Source organism: Taeniopygia guttata, chromosome 11 (assembly GCF_048771995.1).
Source record: "Taeniopygia guttata chromosome 11, bTaeGut7.mat, whole genome shotgun sequence".
Taxonomy (NCBI): domain Eukaryota; kingdom Metazoa; phylum Chordata; class Aves; order Passeriformes; family Estrildidae; genus Taeniopygia; species Taeniopygia guttata.
The window spans coordinates 19,588,504-19,605,198 of record NC_133036.1 but is presented as its reverse complement, the minus strand read 5'-3'; the positions used below and the strand labels follow the sequence as shown (position 1 = coordinate 19,605,198).

The 16,695-nt window shown below is 43.7% G+C and overlaps 1 protein-coding gene across 2 annotated transcripts; it reads right to left on the bottom strand.

The window, feature by feature from the left end:
• Positions 1-3,086: 3,086 nt before the first annotated feature.
• NAE1 (NEDD8 activating enzyme E1 subunit 1) lies at positions 3,087-16,425 on the bottom strand. 2 transcript variants are annotated; one of them, XM_041718565.2, is made up of 21 exons: positions 16,246-16,425; positions 14,388-14,491; positions 14,235-14,295; positions 13,314-13,344; positions 12,610-12,681; positions 12,222-12,301; positions 11,557-11,666; positions 11,113-11,222; positions 10,474-10,536; positions 10,171-10,234; positions 8,984-9,075; positions 7,743-7,802; positions 7,522-7,655; positions 7,304-7,379; positions 7,006-7,045; positions 5,960-6,046; positions 4,981-5,073; positions 4,458-4,572; positions 4,334-4,383; positions 3,678-3,729; positions 3,087-3,349 (listed from the first exon to the last, which is right to left on the bottom strand). In XM_041718565.2, exons 1-20 carry the CDS (start codon positions 16,290-16,292, stop codon positions 3,719-3,721), a joined length of 1,500 nt encoding a protein of 499 aa, XP_041574499.2. In that variant the 5' UTR covers positions 16,293-16,425; the 3' UTR covers positions 3,087-3,349; positions 3,678-3,718. The 2 variants fall into 2 exon arrangements, with proteins under 2 accessions (XP_041574499.2, XP_030138096.2); XM_030282236.4 differs by lacking the exon at positions 3,678-3,729 and having other exon boundaries at positions 16,246-16,424.
• Between the last annotated feature and the right edge of the window lie 270 nt (positions 16,426-16,695).

Here is a 16,695-nt window from a genome sequence, read left to right as displayed (position 1 = left end):
TGTTGCATGTAATTCTCCATCAGTTATGGAAAACAACCCAGTAACATCGCTTCAAACCTCAGAAACCACTCCTGGAGAAGTGCAGATCTGTCAGTCTGTGTGCTCAGCAGCCCTAGAGCACATGGCTGGCACGGTCAGTAGACCAGCCAGCCTCGGTGGGACTTATCCTTGGAAACCCAGGGACCAAATCCCAGAGGGGAGAAGTGCGGGTTGTTGGCGTCCTGTGGAAACCAAACCCCACAGCAGCAGCTGAGGCCGTGAGGACGCTGCGCTGTGCAACAGGACTTGGGAGTGTCCTGGCCTATTTCATCTCCCTCGCACCCTCCTCCCTCAGATGAGCCGTGTGTGATTTACAGCTCATTATCAGAGCTCCACTCTGAAGTCTTAGCAACCACTCCAGATCAGCCCAAATATAAAAGGGAAAGAACATATAAAAGATTTAAAATAAAAAGGGGGGTGTGGGGGGGGGAGGCAACAGTCTAAAGATGAAACAGCAGCTGCATTCTTCTGTGGGAGGGCTGGGGAGTCCCGAGGCGGGAAATGGGGCACAGCTCAGGTACCTGCGATCCGGCGGCGAGGGCGGCTCCGGGCACACCCCAAGGCGAGGCGGGCGCTCAGTGCCGAGCGCTGCCCGGCTGAGGGGTGGGACCTGCGGGCTGAGGGATGGGATCTGCGGGCTGAGGGATGGGATCTGCGGGCTGAGGGGTGGGATCTGCGGGCTGAGGGGTGGGATCTGCGGGCTGAGGGATGGGACCTGCGGGCTGAGGGGTGGGATGGCCGGGCTGAGGGGTGGGATCTGCGGGCTGAGGGGTGGGATCTGCGGGCTGAGGGGTGGGATCTGCGGGCTGAGGGATGGGATGATCTGCGGGCTGAGGGATGGGACCTGCGGGCTGAGGGGTGGGATGGCCGGGCTGAGGGGTGGGATCTGCGGGCTGAGGGATGAGATAGCCGGGCTGAGGGATGGGATCTGCGGGCTGAGGGGTGGGATGGCCGGGCTGAGGGGTGGGATGGCCGGGCTGAGGGATGGGATCTGCGGGCTGAGGGGTGGGATCTGCGGGCTGAGGGATGGGATCTGCGGGCTGAGGGATGGGATCTGCGGGCTGAGGGATGGGATGGCCGGGCTGAGTGATGGGATCTGCGGGCTGAGGGATGGGATCTGCGGGCTGAGGGGTGGGATCTGCGGGCTGAGGGATGGGATCTGCGGGCTGAGGGATGGGATGGCCGGGCTGAGGGATGAGATAGCCGGGCTGAGTGATGGGACCTGCGGGCTGAGGGGTGGGATCTGCGGGCTGAGGGATGGGATCTGCGGGCTGAGGGGTGGGATCTGCGGGCTGAGGGACGAGATGGCCGGGCTAAGGGGTGAGATAGCCGGGCTGACGGGTGGGATCTGCGGGCTGAGGGATGGGATGGCCGGGCTGAGAGTGGGATCTGCGGGCTGAGGGATGGGATCTGGGCTGAGGGATGGGATCTGGGCTGAGGGATGGGATGGCCGGGCTGAGGGACAACGAAGGCCCCACCGGGCTGAAGGGAGGGATCACCGGATTGAGGAACGGGATCTCCAGGCTGAAGCACAGCGGAGGCCCCGCCGGGCTGAGGGGTGGGATCCCGCGGATCTGAGGGCAGCCCCCGGCCCGGCCCCTCAGGAGACGCCGCAGCCGCAGCGCCGCCCGAGCGCCTCCGGGCGCGGCAGCCTCGGACTGGGACAGCTCTGAGCATTCCCTCAGCCAGGCGGGAAGCGCTTGGAATTGCAGAACCGTCAGGGGTGAAAGAAATCTTTAAGATCATCCAGTTCAACGTCAGCCCAGCACTGCCACTGCAAACCCAAAACCATTTCCCGGTGTCAGACCCAGAGGTCTGTTTAACACCTCCAGGGATGGCAACTCCACCACTTCCCTGGGCATCCTATTCCCAGGCCTGAATGCCTGAACAGTGAAAAATTGTTTTTCTAAAATCAAACCTGAATTTCCTCTCAATGTGAGGCCACTTCCTCTGGTTCTCACTGCAGGCCCAGCAGAAGAGAGTGGCCTCACCTCACTGCACGCTCCTGTCAGGGAGTGGGAGGGAGCGGTGAGGTCCCTCGCTCTTCTCCAGACTGAACAAACCAGCTCCCTCAGCTACTCCTCATGGGACATGTTTTCTAGACCCTTTGTGAGCCCTGCTGCCCTTCTCTGGACACGCTCAGCCCCTCAATGTCCTTTTTCCCCAGGGCCCAGAGCTGGGCACAGCACTCGAGGTGTGGCCTCAGCAGTGCCCAGCGCAGAGGGGCAGGCACTGCCCTGGTCCTGCTGCCCACCCTGCTGCTGGTACAGGCCGGGTGCCATTGGCCTCTTGCCCCCTTGGGCACGCTTTGGCTCACACTGAGGTGGCTGGTGACCTGCAGGATGTGCCACTTGGCCTTGTGGAACCTCACACCCTTGTCCTTGGCCCATTGATTGAGTCTGTCCAAGTCTCACTGCAGAGCCTTCGTGTCCTGCAGCAGATCCACACTCCCACCCAACTGGGCATCTGCAGATTTACTGAGGGTGCTCTCAATCCCCACCCCCAGATCATCAATAAAGATGTTAACCAGGATCAGCCCCAAATCTGGAAAACACATTTCAATGCAGCTCAATTTGCATACTCTGCAGTTGGAGGCTGCAATGCCCCCACAACAGAAAGAGCTGCCATCCCTTGGCATTGGCCACACACACAGGTGCAGGAAAAAAACCTTTTACTAGGTGAATATGGCTGACAGAACTGAGCTTTCAGGCACACACTCCCTTTCCCTAATGACCCTGAACTCATTGAAAGGTATTTCACCTTCCAGCTCTTTGCACCATTGGATCCTCAGACCATCAGAGCTCCACCAGCCTCTCTCATCCTTTGCGTCTTCTCCTCACTCAAGCTGATGAGCAGCTTTTATAAGAAAAAATGCAGTTCTACTGCCAAAAAGGTGATCCAATTTGTAAATGCAACTTAGCCTGCCAAAAACAGCTACTGCCTTTTTCTTTCAGACGTGAGCCAAAAATTCTAGATTTTAAAAAATTGTCATGATATAGTATGATTTTATTTGTCCTCAGGAAACAACAATGACTAAAAGAAGATAATTATAAATAAAGGAACTTTAATTGGCAAGTAATACAGAACAGAACAGTCCAGTCAGTGGCAGAACACCAAAGTATTTACAGAACTGTAAATACTGTAAAAACTGTAAATTTAGCAGCAGCAGCACCTGGAGGCATCGAATTCAAGAGCTTATCCTACAGCTGGAAAGTTGCTGAAGTCTGTGACATTCCACTGTAAATAAAGGTGTTATTAAAAATTACAAACTGCCCTGTAATGACTTTGATAACTTCCTGTGCAGCAGCTCCTGCAAAAGAGAAGAAAAAACAGACGGCAGTTAGCAGGTTAGCAGGTCATATTTAAACAACAGTAAAATATGCTACTTATCTAGAAGTCCCTAGATTGGAATTATTTCAGAAGTGCCTGATAAATCTCGTAGGAGGCAAAAATGCCCTTCAGTACTTCCCACTATAAAAGAAGATCAAGAAGCTGCTACTTCAAAAGTTAGTTTTGCATACACTTTCTCTCCATGTACAGACACAGAGAGTAAAAATGGGCGAGCACACAGACCCATGCAAGTTGCGACCTCTCTCATCTGAGACGCTGAATTAAAAAAAAAAAAAGTAAAACTTAACTGCAAAATAAACTGAAGGATGGGTCACTTCAGTGTGATCCTTCAGAGTTTTCCTGTAGCAAGAAACATTTTGTAACTTCTTCAGAAACTAACTTTATGTATATCAAATTTTGCTTTATCAGAAAAAAATTCTTAAATATGCAGAATATATAATACATAATTATCTTCAGCACTGCATGCAGCCAAATAAAAAATGTAAGTGAATTGATATATCAATTTTGGTCATCCATTAAAATATACTAGCAGGTTGAATGAAGGTAGAATCCAAGTCTACTTATATTTCATAGATCTTTAATATAAGTGTACTATGTTAAAAGAAGATATATACTGCACTAATTTTTAAATTACTATAATTATCACTTTCCTTTAAAAAAAAATAAGCCTCTTTCCACCATTTCATTTAACACACTTTTAAGCTTGAAGAGTTGATGTATTGCAATTGTTTTTGAAGTTTATTTATTTACTGACTATAACCCTTGCTGCACTCACTCTATATGTACCTTAAGAAGAGGATTGTGCCCTACTGCCCTACAGCCCACAGGCTGTGACTGCAGGCTGTGGTTGCAGCCTTTGCTCTGAGAGTCCAGAGTAATTAAGGCAGCAGAGCTGTGGCTCAGCAGGCTGCTGTTTGTGTGGCCCTGGGAGTGTCACTCTTACCTCCCATGAAGGCAGCAACAGCGTGAGGTTCCGCAGCTCCGTAGCGACAACTGCACAGGAGAGGAACAGTCACAAAGTGCCTGGCAGTTTTACCAAAAAGCCACACCTCGACAACAACACTTACAACTCGTGCACATAGTCATCTTTCACCACTACAGACAACCCGTGTTCTTGAAGGAAACCAGTAAGGCATGATTTTAGCTTTCCAATATCATCTTCCACCTGGTAGTTGTAGACACCTGAAAAATAAATCAAGTGTTTCATCACACAACTGTAACATCACAGTCAAAACTAATGGGTTTAAATGGCAGCCTAAATATTTTGTTTTTCTAAAGTTTCTAAGCCAATTACTGTGTTATTAGTACTAGGCTAATAATAATTGAATATTCTGTTGATACTTCTCATGATAGACAAATTACTGCATAGCTGAACTGATTCATAGTACATACAACCTATTAATGATACCAATTCAGATAAATTCCTTAAGTTCCCGAAGAGAAAAAAACTCCAATTTTCACATTCCTAAAGCGGTATTACTATGGAAATAAAACCAGAACTAATGTTTTTGCAGTTTATAACTTGAGCTATGGTAACTATTGGACCTTTATATTTCTTTTGATGATGTGAATTAACTGGTATTAACATACCTGGGTATCTGCCATGCTGCTTGTAAAACCTATTGACAGCCCTCAGCATCAAGTACAGCACTATTTCACTGTCTGGGTTATCCATATGGGAAACTGAAAACAGCAAGAGAACTGGTTAGCTGGTGCAGATGGGATGGAAAAAGCAAGGTTTTGAATTCCCTGAAAACAAATGGTAAAATCTGGTGTAGAAAGAAACCTTAATGAATACAACCTGTGACAGAATCTTAATCAAACAGCTGTCAGATACACAATTTTGCCTCCAAAGTTTATGACAAAACCATATTTCATGTATTTAATATAAACTATTCAGTGAGGAAACTCACATTTCAATTCTGGCAACTGCTTTAATTTAAATTAGTTATAATTTTAGGATTTGAAACACATGCTGTAAGTATTATCTGTAATTATAAAACAGGTCTTAAATCCCTCATGCCACAGTACAGTAGTGTTTGTAATACTAACTGCAACTTATATCCAGCTCAAAAAAAAACCCCAACAAAACAGGGCAAAATAAAAAGCTAAAGCAATATTAAGTAACTAGTTTGTTAGTTCACATCCTAAAGAGATAGGCTGAAAGGGGTCCAGATAATTATTTTAATTTGGTCAGGTTAAAGCACCTTTTCAGCTCTGTCAGAAATAACTGAGCTACAGAAAAGAGAAGTTTGAAAAAAACCAGTGTTTTATTTATAGAGTACTAAATATAAAATCCACAAGAAAACAAAAGCTGAAACGTGCATCAATCTGTAAGGTCAGTTTTGAAATTTCAAAATGAAATGGAATTCAACATTTTAGACCTCAATCTTCACACTTGACATATTCCTTACACTAGGAATTTAATTTAATTCACCAAAGACTTTGTGATATTCCAAATAATAAAACTGCATAATGCAACAGAACATGCAGCTTACATTTCCTTTTCCTCACCAAACCATTCCAAGTTGGAAATGCAGTGAAGTTTGTGGCAAGCAGCAGTACTTACTGATTGCATCCCTGCTGCAGGAGTTGGGGCTGTGCTCCTCAGCCAGCGAGCGGCAGCGCACCACGTGCAGGAAGGCGGCGTTGCTGCCTGGGCAGGGGGACAAGGAGAGATTGCCCCATCAGTGCCACCTCACTACAGCTCTGTCTCACTGCCCGTGACACGGGAAAGCTACAACTTAACAGCATTTCATTGAACACTTCTCTGTTTCTTCTCAGCTTGCAGTAATAAAGACCTGTGTAACCACCTTTAGGTCTATGGTCAGGAGAGTTTTAGGGAAATACTTCATGCTCCTGTGGAATCTCCATCTATCTGCCAAGTTAATGTAACAGCTACACCACAGCAATTCACCGGTCACAGTCACCAGGTTTCCCTCTTCCAGGCTGCAAATCAACATGGTTCTTTCCATCTTCCCTACATCTAACACTGCCTCACATGTTCTTAATTAATATTTTGCCAGCAGAGCCATGAGCTGGAAAAGGTCCATTTCCAGTACCATTGCTATGAACCAACCCAGGGTGCAATTACAACCTAGCACTGAAAAAGGAGCAACTGGGAGGTTCCCAAATGCTTTACCAATGCAGGGCAGCACACTCTTGGCCCTGTGCTTACAGGGGAGCTTTCCAGCTCTGGAGGAGCCTCAGCCAGGCTGCTGCTGGAGGCATGTACACATCCAGGACAGACACAACCTGAAGTGCCATCAACTGGGTTACAGCTTTTCAGACTACTTCAAGTCTGTAGACTTCACACTCTGAAACCAGTACCCCAGCATGGGCAAGAGTGCTCAGGTACTCGTCACAGAAAGCAGAGACAGCTGCTCCCCATTGTTTGGAGTGAAAAGATACATAATTTTAAAGCCAACCTTTACAGACTGACTCCCGAGAGATGCTGAAAATCTGCTACTTCTCCTGAAAATGAGGCATGCAAACCACTTAGTACTTTAAAAAATTCAAATGCTGACTTACTGCTTAATAACTACATGATAATTCCAAAGTTTTTGATTATATGATCATTTGCATAAACGCAGAAGAGAATCCAAGCATACTCACAGAACAATTTCAATTCTCTCTCTGAAACAGACTCAGGTGCCTAAAAGAGAATATACTCATTCCAGTACACACAATGGCCAGAGAATTCCTGCTTTCACATATACAGTAATATATTTCTTGTGAAATAACTAGTTACTAATGTACTAAAAAAAAAAAACAACAAACCTGTCTTAAAATTGTAAAGAGTATATCCCTATATATATTTTACTTTTATATGATCACACCAAATTCATAAATAAAGCAGATATCTCACAGATACTTAATTCCATTAAAAGAATGGCCATAGGTTTGCACTCACCTTGCCCAGGGACTGTAACAATTTAGCAGCATGGCTCCCCACAGCAGCAGTATCCTTCTTTGCTTTCTCACGGTATCTGGTAATAATGAAGAAGCAAATTACAGCAGAAAGCCATCCACTCCACATTGAGGGCAATCTTTTTTTTTGTTTCACATTATAAAGACAAAATACAAGCCACATGAATGGTAGCGAGCTCCCTCAAGGAGTTGTCTACTTACACATTTTGCAATTTGATGAATTTATTGGAGTCTGCCATCATATCAGGAATGGTGCCTCGGACAGGCAAGCTTCCTTGCCCTTCATTTGCCACAAATTCTTTTAAAGCTCGAACCAAAATCCAGAAGGAAGATGACTACAAGTGCACAAGAGACAGTCATGTACACAGATGTTATTTACAATGTTTTTTCTACAGTTAAGTCTTAACCTTAACTATTCATACCTGCTCCGTGAGTTTTAGGCAGCAATCATCATTAAAAAGCTCTTCAATGCCTCTTGGAATCTATGAAAATAAATAAATTTGGTTTGTAATTCCTTTTGATTTCTTGAATTATCACTCACTACATAGGTGAGCTAACTCCAAGCAACCTCAGAGTTTCACAGCAAATCTCCCTGAACCCTATACAGTCAGTGCTGCTCAGATACATTTCAAATGGCAGCCCTGCCCAAGAGCAAAGCAATGCTTCTGAGCAAGACCAATGTGACAAACAAAATCTCACCCGACTTCCATCTTTGATGGAGAAGATTTAAAGAACTGCAGCAGTGCCCACCCTGCCTGCTGGGGCAGAGCAGCCGAAAAGCCAGAGAAGGGGGCTACAAAGGTCAAGTGTTTTAGTCAGAATCCTTAACTGCTGCAGGCCAGTCTCTTACATAAACTCAAATAAATATTATTATCCTGCGCTATATCTTGTGGTGGTTTGGATGAAGCACTAAGTTTTACCTGCTGTTTTCTTGGGAGACTTAACATGACCATCCCAGCAAGGATCAGCACAGTTCAAAACAAAAAAACATAATCTAGGAAGAATCACAGAATGTGCTTTTGCCCTATATAGCCTTTGCAGTTTAACCCAGATGAGAAACTATAGAAATCAGAGTTCAATTTTACACCATGAGTTATGAGATCAGGATTATTTAAGAAACAATGAAAAATCACTCCTAATGCTCTTAAGCTTGACCAGTTTATGAAGGGAATTTTGTAGTAAGTTTCTTCACTTATCAAGAGTCCCATGCAGCCCTTCAGTTCTACAGCCCCTGGCTTCTGTACAGCACAATCTCAGTAACTGCTCTCAGTCTCTCTAACACCAATGTATTTAAATCAGCATCAGTCGCACCTCTCGTACCCAGCATTTCCCAGAGTTTTTACAGACTGAACTGTAGAAGTCAGACAGGAACTCACTGATGCACTCTGGTTGCTGACTCATTCTAGACTTGAATTTAAGTCTGCAGAAGGGAAATGCAGATTTCTTGCATGAGCAAGGGAGTAAGAGAATTTCCATAAGCTGCATCTCCAGATAGTCTAGGTCTACTTAACTATGCAATTTCAGTTCTAACATTGTACTAATCCTGTTTTAGATAAATATAAATGTTACAAATGGAATTTCTGTCCTAAAACTGAATAATATATTCTGAAAAAATGAGGCGGTTGAAATTGCTTCAATTTTATCACAGAAATGTTTATTTTACCTCTGTACGATTTAATGCTGTATTCACATTTTTTATAGCTTCCTCAAAGTTTTCCTCATCTTCTGGGGTGCCATTGTCATTCTTTAAGATACCTTATTGAAAAAGAAAAAAATTAAAATGCACAGCTGTTTGAATTACATCTCATAATTTATGTCTTACCAAGAGAGAAGACTGGCTTTGGACGTATTTGTGGCATAACAGCTACCACCAAAAAAAAATTAAAAATAAATCATAAGGAAAAAAAAATCAGATGTAATTATAAAGCTAATTCATCTAAATTCTACATATGAATCATATGTGATTTTAAGTAGAAATTACTTAGCACAAAAGCACTGGTTTATTTGTGTAAGAAGGATATAATGAAATTTCATAAGCACTAAATTAACAATTCAACTCTCCTTCCAGTCTCTCCATGCCAGTCATGTTTTGCTGGGGGTTTCTGGATCAAATTTGGCAAACACTTATGCATCCACAGATCAAGCCAGCCCAGGAAAGGGCCTCCATTAAAAACCTGACATAACCAAAGCCAATGACTACGGATCAGATCTGCTCTTTATCACAGCTTGGGGATAAGGACCTCTTCAAATTTGCACACAGGCCATCTTCAAGTGAGGAAATACGAAAAATTCAGTCAATGCTGTTTTTATACAATCATTTAAGACAATGCATATAGGTCTTAAAAATGCCACATAAATTTTAGCACCGTAAAAAAGTATTAGACTGAAACCCCTGCAAAATGAAGTAATTCACACACTGGTTACAGTGCAGGCAGTGCTACAGAACCTGGCCATGCAGAGGTGAATGATTGCCAAGTGTCTGATGGGTCAGTGGACACACCACATACTTGCAGAATAACAATTAAAAAAAAAAAAAAAAGGCATTTGCATTCCTCTTTATCACATTTTTAACAGATTTTTCTCTTAAGACCTTTCTTCCACCCAAATCAAAACTTAGCTCCAACACTCTGGATCTTAGGCAGGATAAAACATTGACAACAAATATTTATAAGCAAGTCTAGCATCTTAAGATCCACCTGTACAAAAAAATCATTTAGCAGAAGAATCATACAGTATATACCAGCATATATTTCATAAATTAAGCTTGAGAGAACTAAGGATTACTTTTCAGGTACCACCTTGTAACCATTTCTGCCAGCAGGAATAAGGGACCCCTGGGACATGGATTACCTTGCCGAATCAGTTCCTTGAAGGCTTCTTTTTCTTTGTAATTCTTAGGCAACTGTTCACTTTTCTAAATTCAAAAAAACACAAAGAGATCTTTGTCTTTAAAATGCCTACTAGTAAGCTCACTGTGTTTAGTCTGCTGAACTCCAGGAGTCTGTCATTGCTCACACATTCACTTGTATTTCAATTAGTAATCTTTTTTTTTATGATTCCACCTTGGTTTTTTTATGTTACACACTGCCAAAATAACTAACTGCTTCAGAAAAGACAAACCAATAATAGTAATAATACAGTTTTACAACATACCTCACTGAACCATTTTGTGAGATACTTGGCTACAATCACAATCCATGGGGTATGGCTGTGGTCCTGTAATTGAACAGTGGAGAAATCTTTGTCAGGTTGAGAAAAGATAAAACATGGGAAAAAAATTAAAAACCTATTTTTAACGTAAACTCCAAATATCCTATCCACTACTCTAAAGACATGGGACATGTTCCAGATTTTGGTTCAGCCAAAATGTTCTTTAACTACTATAAAAGAAATTATCAAATAATTATTATTACTTTACTTAAATAAGGGTGAGCCAAGTCTCCAACATTTTTCTGGAGTGGAATTTATGCTATGCATAAACACCCATGGTGCAAAGCTCTACAATAGTAGGTTAACTATAAAAATTAAAAAACAAATTCCAAAAGAGGGTGTGAGGGAGTATTCAATCTAACAAAAGATCAAGTTGGCTTCCTAAAACCCCCACCTTAAAATTTAAATAGACTGGAATATTTGGGGCAGAGGCAAAAATAGTTCCTCGTGACTGATTCTAGAGTTGGTTCTGTTCAGATGAGACTTGGCACCAGAGTAATCTGCCAAGAGCCATTTTCACAGGATCCATGCACTGTATATCTGCATCAGTCCTGGGGAACACAGTGCAAACCACACACCAACCTTTTTGTCCATACGCTCCAAGTCATAATCCTGAACGTGTTCTATCAGCTCTGGAAATGGTTTGTCCAGTCTCAGATCTTCTAACATATTGTCAGGGTGAGATTCGACAACTGTGAAAAAATGACACAACTCATTTCTCAGCTTTATGTCTGGCCTTCAAAACAGAGCTACACAAATACAGGATCACCTGCTACTTTCAGTGCTTGATTCTCAAAGTAAGTGCTCTGTGTAAGTCACCCATAATGTCAGGTTAATCCCCAATTTTACTATTTGTTGCAGTCCATAATCCCCACGCATTCCTAAAAGAATGCCAACTACGTAAGACTTAACAAATACTAAATATGTCACAAGATGAAAAAAGACAAACTAAAAACCCCAAAGTGATGTAAGTTATTGAAGCTTTAAACCTTCCAGAGAAGTCTTTACCTCAGCAAACCCTCTAACCTGTATGTTCTTTAATCACGACTCTCATGTAACCAACCAGCCCATAGGTCCTGCAGACCAGCAGAGGAATGTTGGAATTCCAGAGAACTTCAGCCAGGCGCAGCAATGTACTGTAAAGATAAACATGCTGTTTTCAGATCTACAGAAGACAACAATTAACTATAAAGTTAACTCCTGCACCAGTTACTCTGTGGAAGAGTCCTCTCAGAAAACTTTACTAGTATCATCATGATCCTAAGCACATAAGGTGATTAATTTCGTACAGGAATTTACAGTGAGTTGGAAAAATATTCATCCATTATCTTACTTATATCTCATTCCACCCTTCCAAATGCTCCAAGTATCAAATAAAAAGCTTTTATGTGTCATGAGACAGAAATAAAGCATTAAATCCATGTACTGCAGAGTCCTAACTTCGAGCAGAGGCAGTTTCCAACAGAGGTGCAAAAAGGTCTCTAGAAAATGCCATCACTGGCTGTAATTTTCCTTCACAATGACAGAGTTCTGTTCTGCTTAAGTTTTTCTGCCAGGAAGTGCCTGTGCATAAATGCCCACACACGCATACACATACATATATATACAAATCTACAAATATATATATGTATTTATAAACCTGCTTTCACAACTGAATGAAAACAGGTAATTCAATCTTAGGTAATTCTTACCTTTCTGGTAGTTGTGTTGCAACCACTAAGTTAAACCGATTAAAAAAGGAAGGATCATTGTCTAAAAGCTTTTCTGGACTCTAAATAGGGGGAAAAACATATGTCAAGGAACACTGAAAATTTCTATGTACAGAGCAAGACTGCTCAATATGAAGCATTAAGTGTAAGTTATAAAATTAAGGTGAAGTTACAAAATAGTGTTTGAAATACACGAAGTGACTTTTGTTTGAAATACATACAAATGATTTAACTTAAGATCATCTTTCTCAAATGTTTTTGTATCCTGAATCTATTTAAGCTGCAACATCACAAAGCAACACAGAGTTGTTATTTCACATTTTTGTCACACTGTGTAACACAAACATAGTACTAATTTAGGAACACAAACCTCTTCAACAAAGTTTCCAGAAACATCACCATTCAACTCCTGCAAGAGCTCCGTGGCACTCTGGGCACGATTCTGTTTTGGAGCAATCAAAATGAAATGTAGTTTACACAGTGTAGGAGTACTACATAATGCCACGTGTAACAGTGCCAAACCAAGCAACACCAACAAAACAACCCCAGAAGACACCCCACAACAAAGCTCACTATAAGCTAAGGCTCTTTACTCCAAGCCCTGCTCATCTGAAGTAAAAATGCATCCCATAATAGCAGGCACTTTGTTTGAGAGCATTTTCTGTAATACCGTTTTAAAAAGACAAATTGTGAGACAACTATTTCCTAATTTCCAGTTTCATTACAGAATTGCCAAGAGTTATCTATGCCTCTCGTACTCTCTGTTTTTGTGATATTTTTTCCCCATTCACCTCTCTACTCTTAGCTTTACTCCTTCAACCACAATGGTCTTATACCTTATCCTTACATAGATTTTAACCCTAAATTCTTAAATTTTTTATTCAATCTCACCACAACTGAGTTTATCTTCTCACTTATGAGCAACTAAAAAGTAAACATGGAGAATTTTGTTAAAGAATAAACAGAATTTAACCTATACACATATGCTTTTAGCATTATTCATAATACCACACTTAAATACTCAACACTTCCGTGCTTTCAACACATGTAAACTGACATTAATTACCTCCTTACCTGACCAATATGGCTTTTTTGTAGAAAGAAACTGAAAAGGAGACAAGAGAGAATTACATGAGAACTTTTATTCTGAAGAAAAAACAGCACTGAAGTTGCAGTTTGTTCTGCAGACTATGTTGTTAAATCTCATACACAACAAACCACTTTCCCCCTTAAATCTGCTTTTTCTCACCACTGTTGTATTCTTTTCAGAAACAGTTTCGTAAGAAAGCTTTTCAATTCCCAAGCCATAAATGTGAAATATAGAACATGACAAACTTGTCTAGAAGACAGGATCATGCTGCAGGTTCTTTCTCATCAGGCTAATCAAAGACTCACTAGCACTGATTTCCTGATGTAATGGAGTATCCTTCCCCCTCACATAACCCCTATAGGTATCTACATGTACCATAACAGAACTTGATCAAGAATTAGTATTCAAATCATTTTACAGGATTTGCAAACATCTTCTTACCTTTTCCCCTGCTGCACCACGCCTTTCAAAGCTATGAAAGCTAATAATGTCTAGCAGTCACAGTTGCGCAATGACTAATGAAAATTAAGTCATCTGCATCACCAGAATTAGGGAAAATATACTGAACTACACTGAAATACAAGCACTGTCATAGCTCAAGACTACATCAAACAAGTTAATTTTCAATATTTTTATATGGAGTAGAGCATTGTCCTTATAAACTTGATGTGTGAAGCAAATAGACCTGTAAAGTCCAAACCCAGCAAGTAAAATAATTTAGCAGCTAATATCAAAATGACTATGCACACTGTCTGTCACCAACCTCCAAACCCACAGAAGACCTAGAGGAACACAAAGTGGCTTTTAAAAGAACCTTACAGGGCTTCTTAGCAAATATAGAGATGGAACTACCTATTAAACACTGTCATTTGTCAATTCGTAACTGAAATCAGTAAAAAACCTACTTATTTCCAACATCTTCTCCAGAGACTTGATTCCCATCGACAATTGTAAACGAACCAATACCTTTGGGGGGAAAAAAACCTCCTATGAATAACTTGGCATCATCAAGCTATCAGATACATCACAAAAAAGAGACAGAAGAAATATCTACTGACCTGGCAGGACCAAGTTTTTGAGTATTTCAGTTCCTGTTGCTGTTGCATTTATCACACAAACATGGACAGATTCCAATGCTTCTTGGCCATGGTCACCCCACAGTCTGTATTGGGACGGAGACCGAAAGGCAATCAAGTTATTGAACTTCAGATTGCACAGCCAATATAAACAAATAACAACAACAAAAAAAGACAAATGGAGGGCTGGCCTGCTATGTGCCACTGCTGAGGACCTAAACAGCACTAACCAAAATAAACATCCTTAAGGAAACTTAACCATGAAAACTCAGAGACTTTCCAAAGAGCCGTTTCCCTGACATTTAATTTTTTCCAACTTTACACCATATACATGCACACACCTCTTTTTCTTAGAACATACTTTAACTTTTTAAAAACCAGAATAGGTTAAAGCAGTCCTTGCTCAAATGCCAAACACTGTGTTTTTCCTAACTTTTAAAATAAATAATATAATTTTATATGTATTTTTAAAAATTCCTCATACAAGACACTGAAACACACAGGAGACAGAAATCAGTCTTGTTGAGGCTGGTACTTCAGACCCCCAGGAACAGCACTGAGGCTGGGATCAGGCTGGGATAGTCCTGGGTCACATGTCCTGCGGATTTCACTGGGGTGGTAACTCACAGAATTTTTAGGGTTGGAAGGGGCCTGTGGAGGTCACCCAGTCCAAGCACTGCCCAGGCAGGGTCACCTGGAGCAGGTGACACAGGAGTGTGTCCAGGTAGGTTTGGAATGCCCCAGAGAGGGAGACTCCACAGCTCCCTGGGCAACTGCTCCAGGGCTCTGCCCCCTCCAGGCAAACGAGTTCTTCCTCATGTTGGGATGAAATCTTTTGTGTTTTGGTTTAGGAAAACTGCTCCTTATCCTGCTGCTGGGCATCACCCAAAAGAGTCTTGCCCCACCCTCTTACACCCACTTTTGAGATACTTCTATGCATTGATGAGATCCCCTCCCAGTCTCTCCTCACCAGAGATGCTCCAGACCCCAAATCCTCTTTGTGCCCTCCACAGGATCCTCTCCAGTGGCTCCTTGTGGAACCGTAAGAGCCACACTGCGGACAGACACGCCTGACTCCGGTGCCGTTACCCTTCCCTGGTAACTCGGATCTTTTCTGCCCTTTCACAGAACCCAAGAATGGATCAGCCTGGAGAGGCCCACAGGGGCTGCTCTGGTGCCACCTCCCTGCTCCAGCAGGGCCATCCCAGAGCACAGGGCCCAGCAGTGTCCGTGTGGCTCTGCAATGTCCCCAGGAGGAGACTCCACAGCCTCTCTGCTCCATCTGCTCAGGGCTGGCACTGCCCAGGGCAGGAGTTCTGCCTCCTGGGCAGGGGCAGCTCCTGGGCTCAGCCTGCCCGGGGCTCTGAGCTGCGAAACAGAGCCTGGCTCCATCTTTTCAGCACACCCCCCCTTTACATATTCATATATATATATATATATTTATACATTCTATACTTATACAACAAACATTGTACAAATAACGTATATATCTTATATAAAAACATACATAAGTACCTATGGAGATACATATATCTATGTATCTCTATCCCCCTTGTGTATATACTTAAGATTATGTATGAATATATATATATAGGCCCCTCAATATATACTGCTAATTTATTGCATATCTACTGTCCGTGCGCCGGTCCCGCCGGTCAGAAACAGCTCCTGCTCTCCGCGGCTCCGCCGGGCCCAGCGCGGCCCGGGGCCTTCCCCGGAGCGACGCCGAGCGGGCCCGTGTCCGCCGCGGGCCGCTCTGCGCTCGGTCGGGCGGTGCCGGGCGGTGCCGGGCGGTGCCGGTCCGTGCCGGTCCGTGCCGGTCCGTGCCCGCCCGCGGTACCTGAGCTGGCGATCGTAGCGCTGCTCCTTGGGGCCGGGCCGCGCCATGGCCGCCGCTCCCGCCGCGCAGGCGCGGGGCGGCTCCGGCCCGGCCCTGCCCTGCCCTGAGGAGCGGCCCCGGCTGCGGCGGCGTGGCCAGGATCGGCCGCGGTTCTGCCTCTCTCAGCCCTGGCTGGCAGCAGCAGCTGCGCTGTTGAAGGCTCGAAGCCGGCTCGGTAGCACCTGGAACTTTGTCCCTGTCTCGCACCCACGCCGTGTGCACCAAGGCCGCCCCCGCCCTTCCCTGTGCCACGCCCGGGACCCCGAACCCCGCCCGCACCGTGTGCCGCCACAGAGAGCGGCACTAAACCCGCCCTTCTTCACATCAAATCATTGAGCCCTGGTAACAGTCGCAACAGGACTAAACCCGCCCCCAGCAGCTTTCCTCCGCATCTCAACCCAGCCATTCTTT